A 20,411-nucleotide genomic window follows, 5' to 3' on the forward strand; every position below is an offset into this window, starting at 1 on the left:
CTCCCCTCCTATCTTCTATCTCCTATCTTCTAAATGCAAAGCTACTTCAACATTAATCCCCTCTTATCTTCCTCATTTTTCCTCTTATCAGTATCACTCAATCTCATGACTTCTAATATATCTCTAGTCCTGAACCACTGTATACTGAGTTGAAGTCACACATCTTGTTCCAGTCCATCACTGAGCTACCATGAGCTTTCCCAGACTTGCTCCTCTTACCTGTTTCAGTTACTACTGCTGCCTTTACAATCCTCCTGGTCATACAGACCTGAAAATTCCAACTCAGTTTTTAATCCCTTCTTTTCCTTGTTTCCTTGTATTGAATCACTGACTAAGTCCCATCAAACATACTTTCAAATTATTTTACACATTAGTCAGTACTCTGGGTCAGAGTTTCTCAACCTCTACACTATTGACATTTTGGGCTAGATAATTTGTTGTTGTGGCGGTTGTCCTGTAGGATGCTCAGCAGCATCCTTGGCCTCTACTCACTAGTTACCAGTATTGTCCCACCCTCAACTGTGACAACCAAAAATGGTCCCAACATTTCAGAATGTCCTCTAGGGGTCAAAACTGTCTCACTTGAGAAACACTGCCCCAGGCGAGGCCTTCAACACGTCTCACCTGAAAAAATACAGCATTTTAACGATTCCAGATATTAGTTCAACAAACATTTAATAAAACTTCTTGGCACACAGGAAGCACTGAATAAGTATTCTCTTGGGTGTGTATATGTACCTATGCACACGCATGTGTGCATATGTGAACACAGGCATGTATGTGTGTGTATGCATATGTGTACATGTGTACTGTGCTGGCTAGAGTCTACAAAGATTAATCAGAGATAGTCTCTTTGGAGAGCTGACTGTCTAAAAGTTGGTGGCCCGGAAAGTGGACACTGCATGCTACAGGAACATGGGTGGAGGACATTGAGGCAACTGCAGAGATGGCTTCCTGAGCAGCTGCTGCTGTCTTCAAAGGAAAAAAGTTACAGTATTCCAAATACAGGACATGCCATATCACCTTAAATCCATTCCACATACTATCTGATTAACCCCTCTAAAGTGTAATTCTAATCATGTGATTCATTAGTTTAAAAACTTTTGGGTTCTGTTTCTGTTTAAAATTTAGAAAGATGCAAGAGAATGTCATTACTACCCTAGCCACAAGAAAAACATAGGAATAATTAATGAAACCGTAACTTTTATTGAACCTAGCACAGAACAGAGGTCACAGGAACCAAGGGAACTAATTCCAAAGAGTGACAAGGCCCTCAGAGGAGAGACAGATCATGGCAATCACTTTTGGCAAAGCAGAGAAAGAAGAGATGACCATCCCAGAAGCAAATAAGAAAAGAACTAACATTTTAACAAATTTCCAAAGGCCAAGTAGACATACATTCAGAGTAAGTGAGAACCCTAGCCACAAAGCAAGTCTGCAGTCACTGACAAGTTCTCCATGGGTCTCCAGCCAGTGCTCACAAGCAACACTGGGGTCAGGGTAGGAGACAACAGAGAGTCATTCTCAGTAGCACAGGCAAGCAGGAGATGACTGGCTGCACTAGGGAAAAGGAACAAATGCCACCCACTTCCCTAAGCCCTTCTTATACAAAGCAAAAGCTTTAAGTTACTGTGAAGGGAGAAGGGGCTCCAAACTCGTTCATCCCCAAGGCCACCACGTAAGAGGTAGAAACAAAACACGCATGGTCCTGAGGGAAGGAAGAAAAACATCTTAAGCCCAAGATCCTATGACAATCAAAGCAGAGGTTGGCTACCACTGGAGGAGGGGTGAGAACACTGAGAAGGTGCCACATCTAAGGACTCCCATTACCTAATTTCAAGACTTACAATAATGCTACAGTAGTTAAGATGGTGTGGTACCGGTGTAAAGACAGCCATATAAAGCAATAAAATAGAACAGAGTTCAAAAATAGACCCACATAAAAACAGTCAACTGATTTCAACAAAGGTACCAATGGAGACAGGATAGTCTTTTCCATAAAATGTACAGACTCATAGTTCACACTACATAAAAATGAACTAGAAATGGATCATGGACTTATACATAAAGCCTAAAACAACAGAGCTTCTAGAAGAAAACACTGAAAAATATCTTTGTAATTTGGTTTACAAAAATTTATTGGGATAGGACACAAGAAGCATGAACAATACAAGGAAAAAAACTGATAAACCGGAGTTTACCAAAATGAAAAACTGCTCTTTTTAAGACACTTAAAATGAAAAGATAAGTCACGGACTAGGAGAAAACACTTAAAAACATATATTTGATAAAGGGCTTGTATCTAGGATATACAAGGAACTCTTAAAACTCAGTAAGAAGACACCTCAATCTTTTTAAATGAGCAAAAAACCTGAACAATTTACCAAAAAAAAAGTCTGGACAGCAAACACATACGAAAAGATACTCAACATATTAGTCATTACACAAGTTAAAACCACAATGAGCTATCACTCAGTACAGACCTACCAACAGACTAACATTACAAAACAGAGACAACAGAAAGATTAAAGAATATCTAGAACTCTTACACACCACAAGTAGAATACAAAATTGTATAGTCACTTTGTAAAATAATTTGGCAGTTTAATATCAAGTTACCACAAAGTTTTACATTTCTATAAATCATCAATATATTCCAAGGTATTTACATAAAAGAAATGAAAACACTTGCTCACAGAAAGATGTGCCCACTAATGTCTATAATAGTATTAATTTATAACACCCAGAAACTGGAGAAAACCAAAAGGTCTATCAACTGATGAACAGATAAACAAATAGTGGTACATCCATCCAAGGGGTACCACTCTATAATAAAAAGCAACAAACCATTAACACATGTTATAACATCCATGGATTTCAAAAGCATTATGCTAAATGAAGGAACCTGGGACAAGAGGCTATATTCTGTATAACTCTATTTATAGGAACTTCTGGAAAAGGCGAAACTATATGGATGAAAATCAGATCAGTGGTTGCCGTGGTTTTGGGATGTCAGGAAAGGACTGATGACAAAAATGCCCTTGAGAATGTTTAACAGTGATGGACTTGCTCTGTATCTTGATTGTGGTAGCCCCACTACAGTATACATGTTAAAATTCATCAAACCATATACTTAGAAAGGGTGAACTTTACTGAATATAAATTATACTTCTGTAAGCCTGACTTAAACTGCTTAGCTCTCCACTCAAAGTCAAAACTCTCTACTATCTTTCCAACATATATCCCATTCCTTGGTCTACACACCCTAGTACATTAGCTAAATGGAATTACTTAACTTTTGTTATTATTAATAACAACAGCAAAAGCATTAGCAGTCACTTACTGGAACTGGCTATAGTCAGATACATGATAAAAGAAAAGTGCTCTACATACATTATCTCATAAATCCTCACTACAACCTTATGAGGCTTTGTTAGTATCCATATTTAGAGGAGATCAATAATTTGTTATTAATAATTAATAACTTGTTATCCCCCATTTAAGGAGATTAATAATTTACCCAAGGTCCTTCAATGGCTAATCTGTGACAAACATGTAATTTTTCTTTTTTATTGAAGCATAGTTTATTTCCAATGTTGTGTTAGTTTCTGATCTACAGCACAGTGATTCATTTTATATATATTCTTTTTCATTATAGGTTATTACAAATCATTAAATATAGTTTTTTGTGCTATACAGTATGATCCTGACATTTATCTATTTTGTATCCAGTAGTTTGTATCTGCTAATCCCAAACTCCTAGTTTATCCCTCTCCCTCTCTTTCTCCTTTGGTAACCATAAGTTTGTTTTCTATTGCCTGTTTCCATTTTGTAAATAAGTTCATTTGTGTCCCACATATATGTGACATCATATGACATTTGTCTTCGTCTGTTTTATTTTACTTAGTATGATAATTTCTAGGTTCATTTATGTTGCTGCAAATGGCATTATTTCATTCTTTTTTATGGCTGGGCAGTATTCCATTATACATTTAGACCACAACTTCTTCATCCAATCATCTGTTGATAGACATTTAGGTTGTTCCCATGTCTTGGCTATTGTAAATAGTGCTGCTATGAAATTTGGTGTACATGTATTTTTTCAAATTAAGAGTTTTTTCCTGATATGTGCCCAGGAGTGGAACTGCTGGACCATATGGTAACTCTCTTTTTAGTTTTTTACAGAATCTCCATACTGTTTTCCACAATGGCTGCACCAAATTACATTCACCAACAGTGTAGGAGGGCTCCCTTTTCTCTATACCCTCTCTAGCATTTCTCGTTTGTGGACTTTCTAATGATGGTCATTCTGACCAGTGTGAGCTGATACCTCACTATAGACAAACATGGAATTTGAACTTAAGTCTACTTGACCCGAAAACCTGATAAACTTCCTTCTTATGATTCCTACCAGCATATCTGCTTCATGCTGTTACCTCAGAGTATCTTTCCACCTCAACTTCATTTGCCCTAATTGTACCTATCTTTAAAAGCAAAACTAATATGCATGTCTCATCCATAAAAGCTTTCCCAGATCACCCTCCCCAGCTGGAAACCATCTCTTTCAAAACATTAAAAACTCTTAATAGCACTGAATCGATTCCTTACTTATGACACTTTACATATTCTACCTCCTGTTAGTTACTAATATAATTTTCCTATTAAGTATTTTACTATTTGAGGACAAGATCAAAGGCTTCTTCACCCTTGTGTATCCCTGTTATCTAACACAATTTAACTGAATGAATGAATGAATGGTGGCTGGAACATTAGTCCAGCCAATAATACAACTAGATGTTAATGCTTCATTCTACTCAAGGAATGGTACTCTGACCTATTAACTTCTTAGAATCAGCCTATATTTTATTATTGCATTATCCTTCTTTTGCCAAATTAAAACTCCAGAGTTAAGAAAATGAAAAGCTGAAAATTGAGAGGCTAACCTAAATCAAACACTGTCTGCTATTCTGGTATGAATTAAAAACAGAGCCAAACTCCAGGACAACCCATGAAAGCAAGTAGAGCAGAGAGTGGTAGAGAGAGACATGGTAATACAGGGAGAATGCAATATGTCAGGGTAACAGAAAAAGTCACCAGCAGGTAAGGTAGTGGAGAAAACACTACATTGCAAATGTCTAGGCACATACTTGAGATTAAAAAAATAAAAAGATATCAAAAATGGCGTCTGAAGTTTATAAAAGAGTTAAGAAACATAATAACCAAATTCAATACACAGATCATATTGAATCTATTATTTCAAATAAGTTATTGTAAAAAAGAACATTTTGAGACAATTGATAAGTTTAAAATAGGAATAAGTATTAGATGATATTAAAGAATTGTTGTTAATTTTGTTAGATGTGATATGGTAGTGTGATCATATAAAAAAGTATCCTTAGTTCTTAGAAATATATACTTAAATATTTAGATATGAAATATCATAGTGCCTCGAATTTACTATGGAACATTTTAGTAATAAAAGAAAAACGTTAATGACATTTTAATTAAAAGACATGTTAATGACTACTAAATATAGGTGATAAGTACATGGGAAGCTCATTAAATAATGCCCTTTATTTTTCTTTACGAAAAAGAAAGAAAGAAAAAAGAATAAAATGAGTGGTCATGGGAAAAAGTCTAGCCATAGTCCCAATTCTTGTTCAAAAATCCTGGATCACCAACATGATAGAATAAAGTTAGGGTTTTAAGAGTACTGGCACTTTTCTGGTTTTGCTCCGTTATATTCCACAGCTTATAACTAGTTTCACTATTTGGCGTTTGCCTTATTCTACATTGTGAGGTGTTTACTGTCCTCTACCTTGTTTGACAGTAAACTTCTTGAGGATAGTCACAACGCGTTTATTGACTTTTGGTACACAGAAGAATGCCATATATCAAAAAGGAAACTGGTGGAACAGAACTACTTTTAAATTTAGCTTGTACTTGGCAATCATGAAGTTGAATGAAGTCCAACCATGAAGCTGAACCATGAAGAATATAGAGAATTTCTAAACAGCAATGATTTTTCTCCATACAAAACTAGAAACTTCGAGGGCAAAACATAATAAATGTATGTTTGCACGTAACTATAAATTCCTTAAAGTTCTTAAAAGAGAGGCATAAAACATCTATGTTATCTATTAACTACACCAGGGGTTCTAAAAGTATGGTCTGGGGACAACTGGGAGTCAAAAAGTCTTTCAGGGAATCTATGAGGTAAAAACCATTTTCATAATAATACTAAGATGGTATTATCTTTTTCACTCTCAGTCTCACATGACTGAATAGTGGGGATTTTTAGATGTCATCATTCTGAAGGCTGATCGAATGTTTATGTATTCTTGTGTTTTAAAATTTTTTTAGTTTTAATTTTTAATATGGTACTTACTGATAGGTATACTTTGTACAAACAAAAGCTCTTTGAGGTCCTCAATTATTTTTAAGTGTAAAGGGGTCTATAACCAAAATGTTTGATAATTTATGACATTAAACAAATGCAATCTTATTTTCTAATCATTCCTTTTTCATTGTCAGCTTCAAAGGTTTGTTGTGTCAGTGGGCACCACCTCATCTTATCCTTTTTTTATGTACCTGCTGCTCTTGCCATCTCAGAATCTGAAGGATCCACATAGAAGGAAAAGCATATCAAAGTGCCTTGCCTTTTATAAGATTACTCTAAACACATTCTGGGGCAAAAGTGTAACTAAATAAACCTTCAAACTTTCAAGTTATGAAATTTCTGCTTTCTCCTTAAGGCATGTATTGAAGAATTTCGAGAAAGCAAAGAGTGAGGGATAGGGCCAAAGTGACTAGGGCTGATTAAGTGACATTTTTCTGAAGATACCCTCCCATGTAATTGAGAATTCTTTGGAAAACAGTGTTCTTTTTAATGAACTATTTGGGATGGGAAGCAAATTAGAAACAAATATTGAAATTGAATATCTATGAGAGAAATAACAGAGTACCTCAGGTTCTGCCTTTTTAGCCTAGAAAATAAAGTTTATCTTTATCAAAAATAATTTATTTAATTTTTTCCTATTTTGATCTTTATTTTCTCAATTCTGCCTCTGGCAGGCTTTCACACTAAAATATGAAGAAAATACATAACTTTCAGTGCAGCTAATATAAAATTACTTCTGCATGGGGTCTCTACAATCCTTGAAATCATCTTCCCCCAACCCCATTTCCAAGTCCCTTAAGCAGATGAACATCAACTATTTGGGTAATCTGAATATTCCATTGTGTTTTCTTCCTAAATCCTGAAGAATCTGATTTGTTAGACAACTGTGAAAAGTCACAATGCTTTCAAGCAAAGCCTGATATTTTCCATAAACCATTACCTTAGACAACAGCTTGTCAAATAAGCCATCCATTATCGCTACAAGCTTAGCTGATATTTCAGCTATGTGGTCGTGATAGTCCTACAATGAGAAATAACATTGTATTTTAAAGTCCCTGGGACACATCTAAAAAATACTTAACAATTAGGGAATTAAATTTATGAAATTCCAGTAGAAAATATATGTAAAGGTACCTTAGTGATATGATCAAAATGCCTAAGCATGCTGTATTGCTTAGGCTGCAGTCGAGCTTCAAAATGAGCCCGGATCACAGGAATGTAGTGCACAATTAGCTGCAAACAGCGTGAAGAAAGAGCTGAAGATCCAGGAGGTAGACGTATCACGGAGAAACAAAAAAGGATATTAGAGGCTTTAAATACATATCAAATTAAGCCAAAAATGTCAATAAATTTTATACATTTATTTCATAAATGAAGAACACAGTGGTAGAAAGCAACATATTTCATTTTGTTTAAGAAAATCGTTTAGTACTGAATAACGCAATGAATATGCTGCTTTTCCTAATGGACTCAAGTTGTGTTACTAGCATGAGGAAGCTAGTGGGACAACTGATTCTCTTCTGACATTCAGATACCATTTACCTCATACATACATATGTACTTCATGCATGTTGTATTTTAACATTTTCTATAGTAGTAAAACTTTCTATTAACTTATACTTATCAGAGTAGAAATTCCCCATAACATTTCTCCAGAATGTTGTCGGGAAATTAATTTTTCAATTATTGTAATGCATAAAAAAGTGAAGTAACATTGCTACTTTTAGAACCTTTCGTTAAAAAAATAAGTATAGTAACATCACTACAACGCCTCAGCATGTGAATTAAATGCAAGAATCCATACCTAAATTTTTTGTAGTTATTGTTTTCAGTCCAACAACTTGCAGTGCACCAGCTCCAAGAACTAACTGGCAACTTCTTGAATTGAAGTACTAACAAAGGAAGGAGAGAAAAAAACCCAAAAGTTAATTAAAAACTATTCTTTATATGCTGGCAATGTGTTAATTCTAAAAATACATTCCTCTTTCCTCTCATTCAAGGAGCAAACAAATTTTTCTAGTAAGAGCAATTAGGATCTGTTTATGTAATGACAGGGAAAAAAAAAGGCAAGGGGTATTCCTAAATAATATTTACAGTCTGGTAGGGAAAATGTTGAGAAATTCTAAAAAGCAACTGTTCAGAAATTAATCTTTAATTTACATTCACAAAACTAGTTGTTTCAGTCTTTCTAATTGGACAGTCCTATTTTTAAAAGGGTAACAAAATCTTTCTGGACTAAAATACGACAACTTAATTTCGGGATAGAATTAACTGATAGATTATAGACATTTAAGAAAAATTAAGTCTTTTCTCTAAGCTAGCAGTTAAAAATATGTTAATATGAAATGGCTGAATAAAATTATCACCACATTTTCATTTTACATCAATGGTTCTGAAAAATGATTTAAGAAAAATCTCTAACCTTAGTGAGATGAATTTTGTAAAGTTCAGTGAATTCCTTCCATGCACATTTGAAACCAGTCCAGGTTTTTTGACCTAAGTGGCCTCAGTCATGTTCAGCACCTAACGAACAAATCATCTCCTGTCTCCAATGTCATTAACAACTCTATAAGTGTAATGAGGAATCACTAAGTGAGGAAGCAGGCGGCCTTCTTCCATAACATGCTGTGATTCAACCACAATTGAATGTAACAAAAGTAATGTCTTAAAGATACCTTAACCTTGAAACGTCTTAGAGTTGAAAGATTAGTCACACCCTAATGAATTACTTCTTCCAACTATTTTACCATAAGACTGAAATCATACACACCTTCAATAAATCTGATAGACGAGTAAGCATGTCAGTAGTAACAGATGGGATATTATCCACACACTGGCAATATTCAAGGATAATTCTTATCAACAGCAATACAGTTCTATAAAAAAAGAAAGATGATTCAGTAAGCACTCAAAACAAGAAAAATCAAACTGACTCGGCATAGAAAAATCAATACTGATCTTGGTAACTGTTAAATTATGTGTTTTACCTATCAATGCAGCAGAGCAGGGACTAGAGTGAGAAAACAGAAAATCCCTAGGGTGCAAAATCAAGGACACACTCAATTCTAGCATTGTTCAATTACAAGGTAAGCACTTGCATGACACTGAGAAAGGGTACTTTCTTAAATTTTGTGCTCGAGAACATCACTCTGTGTGACATTCTCACTAAGCATCTTCACTAAGGCAGATATGCCATTCCTTGGCTAATTTAGAATACTGACAAAAAGCTTACAGTGTTTCTGATTATGCAGTAGGGCCTCATAATTGTTGAATTAATGAAGGGAACCTAGTCCAGATTTTCTTAGTGAGATAAAAGAGAAATTGTGGCTTCTAAGAACAACATGTCTCCTAAAAAGTTTATCAGTAAGTCACAAAAGGTTCCCCAAAGATAATAAAATTATCGACTCATTAGCAAAACACATCATAAGCTGAAGAGAGACACCACTAGGAGGTTAAATAAGGTTGAAATTAAGGGGGAAAGAGCCCTTCATCATTACAGGACATCTAAATTCAATGAGATTCTCAGAAATGAGTGATTCATGTAAAATAATGTTTTATGAAAGTCTGAAGGATATCAGGAAGTAGTGTGATTCAAGAAAGATAGTGTCTAGTCTTTGTATCAGCTTAATTGTCAGACCATATGTTACTCCCCAGGCATACTCCTAGAGTCTGCTTTACTGGGCAGAAATCCTTTGCATATCTTTTGTAATCTTCTCTCTGAAGATATAACATTTCCCCTTCAGCCAAGGAGTTCACTTTTTTGGCATAGTCTCTTTGTCTAAAGAGCAAGAAAGCCAGATGACTAGAGGGGACCATTTTCATCAAGCAAGGGAAGACTAACAAGATACAGTCCACCCTCAGTATCCATGGGCAATTGCTCCCAGGATGCCCCGTGGATACCAAAATCCATGTATGCTCAAGTCCTTTATGAAAAACGGCATAGTAAGTCATCCCTCTATACCCGCGGGTTTCACATCCTGGTTGGCTATATCCACAAATGCAGAACCCACAGATACAGAGAGCCAACTGCAATGTTTGTACTTAAGGAAAGAAATCATAGTTAGATTAAAGGTCTAAGATTACAAGGAGGTTGAAAAAAGCTTGTCCTACTAGAAATGGAAAAGAACGCCATTCCAAAGGAGAAAGGAACAGAAGCTTTAGCTTACAACAGGTATACTTCAGAGTTTTGGATAATATACAGATTGGGAAAAAAGCATATATTTTATATGTACTTTTTGAGGGCTTATCAGGTGCCAAGAAAAACAAAAATGGTTAAGATGTGATCTCCACCTCTGAGGAACTCAGAGACTAACTAGGAAGATATATATACAAATAAATAATTCTAATATACTGCAAGAAGTGCCATGATAGAGGCACAGAGAGTTACAAGGAGAGGATCATTCATTCTCCCTAGAAGAGATGGCTATTTCAGGAAAGACTTATACAGTGACAAGAAACAAGAAAAGTGAGAAAAGAATTCTGGTGTAGATACTGGGAGCTAGATCTTGATTCTACTTCTGGCTCCATTTGGGTAATTTTATATTAACTACTTAATCTTCTAAGCTCCAATTCACTTAACTGTAGAAAGGGAACAACAATCCCTGAAATGTCTATTTCACAGTGTGGTTGTAGAGATTAAATGAGATCATATATATGAAAATACTTAAACTATGAAGTGTTATGAAGTATGTGAAGACATTAGTTTAACTACCCATTTAATAAAAAGGCATATGGTACTAGGCAAACAACACTGGAATTTATATTTTTCTTAAGTCAACTGAATTCTATACTGTTACTGGTAAGAGAGTAAAAGACCACTGAAAATGATGACAATGGAAACAACCACCAACAACTATCAACCTCTTATTAGGTGCCAGAACTATGCTAAATGCTTTACACGAACTACCTGCTTAATTTCACAATAATTCTAAATGTAGTACTATTTGCAGCATTTCGTTTTACAGAAAAGGGAACTGAGGCACACAGAGTAAATTGCCCAAGGTCACAAAATAACAGAGCTGCTGAGATTCAAATCTAAGCAGTCTGACTCCAGAGACCACAACTTCAACTACTATGCTGCATATTACACACTAAAAAAACTGCAGGAAAAAAAAAGACAGAAGAGCTTCAGATGCTAATAACATCAAGGGAGCCACCCTAGCACCCTAGGATTACGTACCTTTAGGTTTCTTGTTATGAGATAAATCAACCAACCTCTTTTTTTGTTAAGCCAGTATAGCCCCTAATAGATACAGAATACTGCAAAATATAGGAACATAAAAAAGCATCGATAAAATTTCTTTAAAGTTCTTTGCAAGATTTAAAATTGTTAATCCAAAATTTCCCATTCACATCAAGAAGTAACTAGAAGACTTATGTTTTGAATAATTGATTCAACTAATAAAGAAAAATGTGTCACTCACCCAACAACAGCATACTGTTGTCCCTCAACAATAAGAACTTCAGCTGGTTTCCTTTCTTCTGTAGCTAGAAAGTAAAGCAAATAAAGGGAGACATGGGTATAAGATGAAAATAATACTGGAGAAAAAAAAATTAAAAAACAGAGTTCCTAAATTTAGGGCCCGAAACTATTTCATTTCTGCAAATAAATATCTACTTCTTGGTAAACAATATGGTATAGAGTAAATAAAGTATATTGGATGTGGAATCAGAGAAATTTGGATCTGAGGTCCACTAGTGCCAAATACTGGGTGCATGACTGTGGGCCAATTATTTAACTTCTTTGAATCTCAATATCTGTATCCATTAAACATGGATAACATCTATCTTTCAGCATTGCTGTTACTGAAAGAGATAAAGATTACAAACTGGCTATCCTGTAAGTCTGGAACATGGCAGATGATTGATGAGAAGTAAAGGGAAAAAAATGTTATTAGTTTGGAAAGCCAGAACTAGCATTTCAACTGGTTATCTTTTCTTTATTATAATTCTTAGAATACAAATTAACTTCTAAATTCCGTAGAGAGATTATATATTTACTTATCAAGATTTTAATCTAAAAGTTATTTTATTTTCAGCATGTATTTCTTATCATTATAAAACAAAATTCAGCATGTTGAGGTAAAAAGAACAGTGGACTGGATTACTATTCTGAATCAGCCAAATTAATTAGATTACCATGGGCAAGTTCAAGTCATCATGCTTTCCTAAGCTTCAAGTCCGTTTGTTCTAAGGCATTAAATGTCTACTTCTTCCAAGCAAAGAAATTCAGTATGATATAATTTCTAATCACAATTCACTCTGTATGTCAAATTAAGTTTTTTAGGACAGGGGTTGTGTCTTAACGAATTCTCGTATTGTAGAAAAGCAGCCTAGCATAGTACTTAAGAGAAAGGACCCTAAAGTCAATCTGCCTGATTTTGGATCCCAGCTCTACCATCTCCTAGCTATGTAACCTTAGGCAAGTTGCTTAACAGTTTATGTCTCAGTTTCCAGATTTGTTAACTGGAAATACTAACACTGCCTAGCTCATGGACCTGTAAATGAGACAACAATGTAAAGTGCTTAGAACAAACTGTCTAGCATCAAGTAAGCACTAAATTAATATTAACTGCCATTTATTAACTTCATTTCCTAAATGCCCAGCTAAGTATTCAATAAATAGATAGTGGATGAATGAATAATAACCAAGTATTGTTAACTTGGTATGAACTCGTAAAATGTTAATGAACTTCTAATAACATATACTTTCTTCTTTCTCAGAGGAGAACAAACGGTTGGGATAGAAGCAGGGTTCATAAGAGAAACCGCCTACTGACCGTATCCTAAAAGAGGAAGTGAAAACAAATAGTTCACTCTGCAGGAAAAAAATACATGGTTAATTCAATCACTTTATAGTTACTGTCTTAATTCAAAAATTATAATGTGTGCATGACAGCAGACTTCAAGACTGTGAACTCTCTAGGGACAAACAACATGTCTCAGTCATCTAGCACAGCACCTCACACAGTGGGAAGTCAATCAAATGTAGCTTGAAAAATAAGTAATAAGTCATAATTTTAAACTTGTGATTTAGTGTGATCAGAGTGTTTTATTTTTCTTTCAGTCTTTGCTACTTGAACGCTTTTGCTTTGATATTATACAATCAAGTAAAAAATTGAGACCACCACTCAACCCTGTTATCTGCTAAAAATGGTCACTAAAAAACAGAAATTTACTTAATTCCTACAATTCCTCTCTCTGCCCTATATGGAATTACTCTATTTTACACCTGTCTTTAACCCTTTCTCTCGTTACAGTGGTAGAAGAGGTAGCCCTTCTTTTAGACTCTGGATTCAATTCCAGGGTCCCTGCCCCACAATCACTCTATCTCACTCTTATCCTAAATGAACCTTCTTCCTCTTTCTGTTAAGCATAAAAATATAACTTAGCTTCTCCTACTTTAAAACTCTTCTCTCAACTCCCAATTCCCTGAATGAATTGAAAAGTAATAATCTCTCTAATTTCTCTCACATTTCTAGCTGCCACTTCATCGCTCACTTTCTCTTCGCCCCCAAACTTGCTCAAAAAAAGTAGGCTTATAATTCTCTACCCTTCCTCATCTTTCAAATTACTTAGCACTGAACTACCATCTGACTCTATCACTCCACCCAATTATTAAGATTGCAAATGATCTCCAAGTGTCAAACGAGTGACTGCTATTTGTATTTTACTCAGTCTTTCTTTTGTAGTGCAGTTGCATTTTATGCAAATGTAAGTACACAATTTAAAAATATTTCTATGTAAAAAATTACACTTTCATTTAATGTCTCAATATCTGACATACAGTAGAAGCTTACTAGGGCTCAACGAATGAATACATCTCTAAATGATACGGTTTTAAAAAATAGCTATGAAATTACTATAAACTTGGTTTCAAATCCCAGATCATCATTTGTACCAAATTCCTTAACCCCTTGAAGCTTCATACCTACCTCCTCACTGTTACATGAGATAACAATAATATCTTTATCATAGGTTGTTGTGAGGGGAAACTGGAGTAATGCATGTAAAGCACCTGGTTCAGTGTCTGGCATATGATTAACACTCAATATATATCTGAAATTATTATTATACATTACCACAGATACTTTCCCAGTCAATGACTCATTAACTAAGCTGGAGTATTAGTTCTAGGCTTTCCAAGAGGCATTGTCAGTTAAAGAAATATTAAGCATTCCTACAAAAGAGACAAACAATATAAAATTTGAAGAGTGTGAAAGAATACACATACCCCCTGATTTTTTTTCAGGTAAAGCAATCTTTCCATCTGATATAGAATCAACAAGATCCTGAAATTCTGCAGGAACATCAGCTTGCTTCCAGCGCTCATTGTCTAAGAGGAGGCTATTCAAAAGTAAAAAGAAAGGAAGATAAACTTTAATAACACTTCAACACCATCTCCTTGTTTGAAAAGAGAAAAAAAAGCTGAGTGAGTACATAAGACTTTTGTTACACATTTTAGTAATAATAAAGACTATATGCATCTTAGTGAAATTCAGGTAGAGCCTATGGTGTTGAGTTTTTAAACAGTAATGGCCATTAGCTGTTGTTATGTAAGACTTTTAAAAATGCTGAACATCTTAATAAATTGAAGTCACTTATAAACGCTATGAATACCTTCAGAAAATATTTCTATTCTTAGTCTCTTAGCCTAATCAAGAAAGAGCGGTGAAATATAGTTAACTTCACTTTGAGTGGTAAAGGAAAGTCAATCTCTTAGGATCTTCCTGAAAGTACTTTAATGGAAATAAACATTCTAACTCCACTTTCAAAAGCCGAGAAATGTGATTTTAATTCCACAATCTATCTTCAATTAAAAAGAAAAAAATTTGTCAGGGATTTTAGTTGGCCAATCAATGAAGTTTCCCCTTTTAAATATAACTGCTTTGTAAAGAAAAGGAAAAAAATGGAAGAATAGAATGGACATGGTAAAAATACCTGAGCTTGGTTTTTCTCTCTTCATGAAACCTGTTCACAAATTTATTAGCTTGACTCTGAAGTGCTCCAAGTAATGACATGCTTTTTCTTCCACAGATCTGTTCGGTGTCTAAAATGAATGTTTCCATTAACCTGGAAAGTGTTATGAATTCTGTAGAATTTAGCTTCTCAAGAAAACCATCCTAAATTTTAAAGATAACACAAAAATCATGAGAGTTAGTAAAACACCAAATATGGATGAGCTATAAAACCAACTCAGTTCAACGAATATTAATATTAATTACATTATTTTATAACAGTTATAAATTAATTCCTAAAAGTTCTTTAAAAATCACTTTTAATGAAATTTCCTTTATTCCCAGAAATGGAACATAAAAAGTTTAAGATGTCTAAATTTTATTCTGATCCTTTTATAACACAGTAGCTCAAATAAATTCAGGTCATACTATATAATTTTCACAGTATTAGAGTACAACTAATTTTATTAATAAATTATTTGGCTAATTATACACATATATGTATCTAAAACAACAAATTAATTTCAAATTAATTATTAAGGAATTATAGTTCAAAACAAATCTTCTAATCATTTATTTGAAAACAGTGCTTAAGTTTTCATATTTCTTTTATTTGCATTATTTTACATTTCAACAGCTCCCTAGCAGACAACACTAGTACTTTATTAAGTGTTAAAAATACAACATGCATTATGCAAAACAAGGACACAAGTAAGGATATATTCTAGATCTTCAAAATAAGTATACTATGTGTAAAATGTCTAAAGTTTATCAAAACAACTAACCTTTGCTCTTGACATGAGAAATTTGACGGCTCGATCATGGCATATATCTGAGGCACTATATAATAACTCCTGGATATTATTTGCCAGCTTTCCTAGCTCTAAGTCAGTTAATTTCATGTCTTCATTGACCCTGAAAATGATAAAAAGAGATTAAGGCAAGGAAAGTTGTAAACACATTGTTCTCCACACGTGATACATCAATAAGAAACAAAAAGCTGTAAAATTCACATTTGAGGGAAATTGTGTCATGTATCACATACTTTTTTGTGTGTGTGTGATGGAGTATCACATAAACAAGCTCAGATAATACAAATGTATTTTACCCTAATATCATGTAAGAATAATTTTCTCTCTCTGCTATAGTATTTTTAATACTTACTTCAGACTCTGACTGGAAATTCTACAAAAATGATAGCAAAACAAATTCTCATTAGGTACAAGGTAGTAGCTGTGGTGGCTTGTCCACAAGTGCCTAGGATGGCACAGTGCAAGGAAGAAGACGGAAGAAATGGAAGAAATAAACAGCTCCTCTTTTTACTTATAATTATGAATGACTATTAATAGTCAGTTCAACTGAACTAATATTTCCTGAGCATTTACTGGTTTGTGAGGCACTGGAGGGATATAATAGGTTGCTGCCCTTAAGGAACTTAACAATCAAATAGAAGTATGCACAAAATATAATGCATTTTTTTCCAATTTTGAGGAAGAAAGTTAAGACTTTCTGCTTTTTATACATTTTCCCCCAAGGTATACATAAAGACCACTGATTCTGTACCAAAAATTCAGTCTGGTGTTATCATGAACCAAGTAAACTGCCTTAGCATAATTTTTCTCCCTTTCAGTTGAAATAAAATAATTCTCAAAGATATTACAAAGAGGTTCTAATGTATACTGCTTTGACACAAACCACTACTCCAACTGGGTTATGGTATTAAAGAAAGTTATTACCTGCTACCCTTCAAAATTATTAAATTTACTTACTAGCACTTTAAAATAATAGAGGGATTAATATTCTTAAAATACTCTCAAACAGTGTCTTGCTTGGTTCTCACACTCTGAGGCAGATAGATAAATTTCTACTTTACAGATGAGGATACTGAATATTCAAATTTTAAGTGACTTATCGAAGGTCATAAGGTTAAGAGGGTGGGACTAGAACCAAGAATTAGTCTAATTCTACTTCTAACCTGCTAAGCTTCCTCTAATCCAACATTTACTTCTATATAAACAGTCCAAGTACTATTTCAATACCAGCTCCCACAAAACTGCTTAAATTTCAAAGTTCAAATTTACAACTGAAATAAAATTTTATTTTCTGAAGGATTTCTAAAATTTGCCCCCATGTAAAAGAATGATTAAGAATTTGGAACTCTTTCCAATATGCTACTAATTCACAAAGGCAGAAACAGAAAATAGCAAACAAGAAAAACTTGAGTCTTTAAAAAAGTAAGGTGACAATACAAAAAGCTAGTTAAGTTTGGTTTTCTAAAAGAAATGTTTACTTCATTATTTGTGATTTCACTTTTTAAAAAGATTTTTAAAATTCAAGTCTAATTGGATCTTTTTTATGTTAATAGAAAAAACAAAACCTCAAAACATGATCCAGCAATTCTACACAGAAGAATTGAAAGCAGGATCTCAAAGAGTTACTTGCACAGCCATGTTCCTAGTAGCACTATTCACATTGGTCAAGAGATGGAAGGAAACAAACTGACAGATAAATGGATGAAATGTGCATGGAATATACATACATACAATGGAATATTATTCAACCTTTAAAAGAAAGAAAATTTTGACACATTATGCAACATAGATGAACCTTAAAGACATTATGCTAAGTGAAACAAGACAGGACAATTAGGACAAATACTGTATGTTTCTACTTATATGAAGTACTTAGAGTAGTTGAACTCACGAGAAGGCTGATTCCCAGGGGATTGGTGGGGGAGGAAATGGGGACTCACTGCTTAATGTGCAAGGGTTTCAGGTTTACAAGAAGAAAAAGATCTACAGATTGGCTGTAGAACAATGTGAATATATTTACCACTACTGGGCTGTGCACTTAGAAATGGCTAAGATGGTAAATGTTATATATATATAACATTCAGTCAGAGTCTGAAGTAAATATACATATATACATAGATATAGATATAGGTTTTTTTTCTAACCACAGTTTAAATTTTTTTTAAACCCAAAAAGATTTCTAGTCCTTTCCATTCCATTTCTAATCCTTTCCCATTTCCTACCTGGGAAATTATTTACTCTTTTGTGCTCATATCTGCATTGTAATAAACTTATAAAATTGTAGATTATTTTGACAATGTTAAGAAAATAAGGAAAATCTACCATTAACAAAGATAAAAACCCAAAAATCAATTCCACATATGCTGTATCTGTGACACAACTATATACTGACAAACACTTGAAGAAAGAACAGCCAGAGCCTTTGTGAGAATAACAAGTTAGAGGTCACCTGTATAAATATACCTCAGTCAATCTATTGCCCCTTTGGACCGGGTGGTTCCCAGACATTTATGTGCCTATGAAACATAGAAGGAACCACCCACAGAACCTGTTTATCATGCTGTGGGAGCATATCACTGGGGAAAGCCAGAGAAGCTCCAAAGTGTATAGTGAGTTGCAGTGGAGGTGAAAGGTGAGAGAGAAGAACTATGAGACTGCATTTAATTTAAAGGAATCTTACATGGTATGACAGACTTCTAGCTATCTTTCAATGTCTTTTCTCTCTTCTGCCACAATAGTTTTAGCTATAAAATAGCCAACAAGCTATAGACTCTATTTTCGCAAGCCTCTCAAGCTAGATATAGTCATGTGATAATATTCTAGCCACTAGGATGTGGTAATGTAAATTCTGGATTGTGCTCTTTAAAAAAAAAAGGATAAAACATGAACAAACTAATGTGAAGGCAACAGAGAACTAACAAATCTAAAATGTATATGGATTTGCAAAATATCCAAGGCATCCTGGAAGAAGAATAAAAGGTAAGTTCTCCAATTAAAAAATTATCATATGTACTGTAATTTAAGAAAATGTTATTGTATTTAGGAAACAAAGACTGAAGTATCTGGGACATTAAAGTATGCAACCTATTGTCAAATAATTCAGAAAAAATGTTAACATGAGAGACAAAGAAAAGAGAGAGCAAGAGAGAGAGGGAGGGAGGGAGGGTGAAAGGGGGCAATGTGGTAAACTGTTAACTGGATAATCAAGGTGAAGATACATGAGTTTTTTTGTACTATTCCAGCAACCTTTCTGTAAATTTGAAACTATTTCAAAATAATAAGTTTAAAATAGTAATGTTTAAAAAGATAGTGTGATCCAGTTGGAAATTTGTATCTCTGAAAAACTGAAAATTACTAAATCAAAAAGACCTTCACTGCATATACAAAATACAAAGGTAACAGTAAAAGAAAGAAACATAATTATGGTAATACTGACCTGAGTTTCAAGACAAGTTCTGCCACTAATGACTTTAAATTACATCTCTGAATTGGGGTATTTAATTAAATGGCTCCTTTCTAGCCTTAAAATTTTACAAATTCTCAATTACTTCCAATGCTCACCTCCTTACCTTCCATATATTTTCAAAAAGATACATGCTTCAGAAAATTAATTTATTTTTGTTAAATTCCAAGACCAAAGTTTACATGTTTTTTCAATAAACTAATCAATATTACTGAAACCATCAATAAGATGACTCAAAAATCTTAACTTGGCAGCAGCCACCATACTCACATAATATCCACACCTCCTGGAGTAACAGATGATGATGTCTGCTCTTTGCTGGATGAAGAATCAGTAGTACATTCTGGTTCAGATACTGAATCACTACTGCAGGGCTCACTATTTGGAGATGCATTTCTTTGAGAGGCGGTGTCAATTGCTATAGGTGTTAATTCACTCTCACTGAATGCGTCACTTATAAACATGCCTTCATGGATTAAATAAGCCACCTCTGTGTCCAGTGAATTATCTTTTGCAGTATTCTTCTGTTGTGAAATCTCCTCCAATTCTCTAGTCCTTTGGTTTTTGTCAAGAACTGAGAGAACAACACTGTGAATGATATTTAAAGTTGCCTACAAGAAAGCAGGATACATTTTTAAAGGATTTAAAATCTTTTATACTTACAAGTTTCCAAAAGTTAATTCTGGGTATGTACTTTTGAACATCTCACAATAGAGTCAAGGTCATGCATATCATAATTTCTACCTAACTTTCATTACACAGTAAAGGTGACTTGTGAA

The 20,411-nt window shown here is 34.1% G+C and overlaps 1 protein-coding gene across 3 annotated transcripts in view; it reads right to left on the reverse strand.

Annotated features, from left to right (window-relative positions):
- Positions 1-20,411, reverse strand: part of VPS54 (VPS54 subunit of GARP complex) — an 85,015-nt gene that overhangs the window by 10,110 nt on the left and 54,494 nt on the right. For 2 of the 3 annotated variants that reach the window (XM_032497658.1, XM_032497657.1), the window contains exons 12-20: positions 19,903-20,243; positions 16,143-16,272; positions 15,341-15,522; positions 14,634-14,746; positions 11,824-11,887; positions 9,171-9,276; positions 8,205-8,292; positions 7,535-7,656; positions 7,341-7,421 (exon numbers count right to left, since the gene is read on the reverse strand). In XM_032497658.1, coding sequence (XP_032353549.1) covers positions 7,341-7,421; positions 7,535-7,656; positions 8,205-8,292; positions 9,171-9,276; positions 11,824-11,887; positions 14,634-14,746; positions 15,341-15,522; positions 16,143-16,272; positions 19,903-20,243 — 1,227 coding nt within the window. Of the gene's footprint in view, positions 1-7,340; positions 7,422-7,534; positions 7,657-8,204; positions 8,293-8,822; positions 8,924-9,170; positions 9,277-11,823; positions 11,888-14,633; positions 14,747-15,340; positions 15,523-16,142; positions 16,273-19,902; positions 20,244-20,411 lie in introns of those variants that run through there. The other variant, XR_004326364.1, reaches the window with a different exon arrangement.

The sequence above is a fragment of the Camelus ferus genome, chromosome 15 (genome assembly GCF_009834535.1).
Source record: "Camelus ferus isolate YT-003-E chromosome 15, BCGSAC_Cfer_1.0, whole genome shotgun sequence".
Classification (NCBI taxonomy): Eukaryota; Metazoa; Chordata; class Mammalia; order Artiodactyla; family Camelidae; genus Camelus; species Camelus ferus.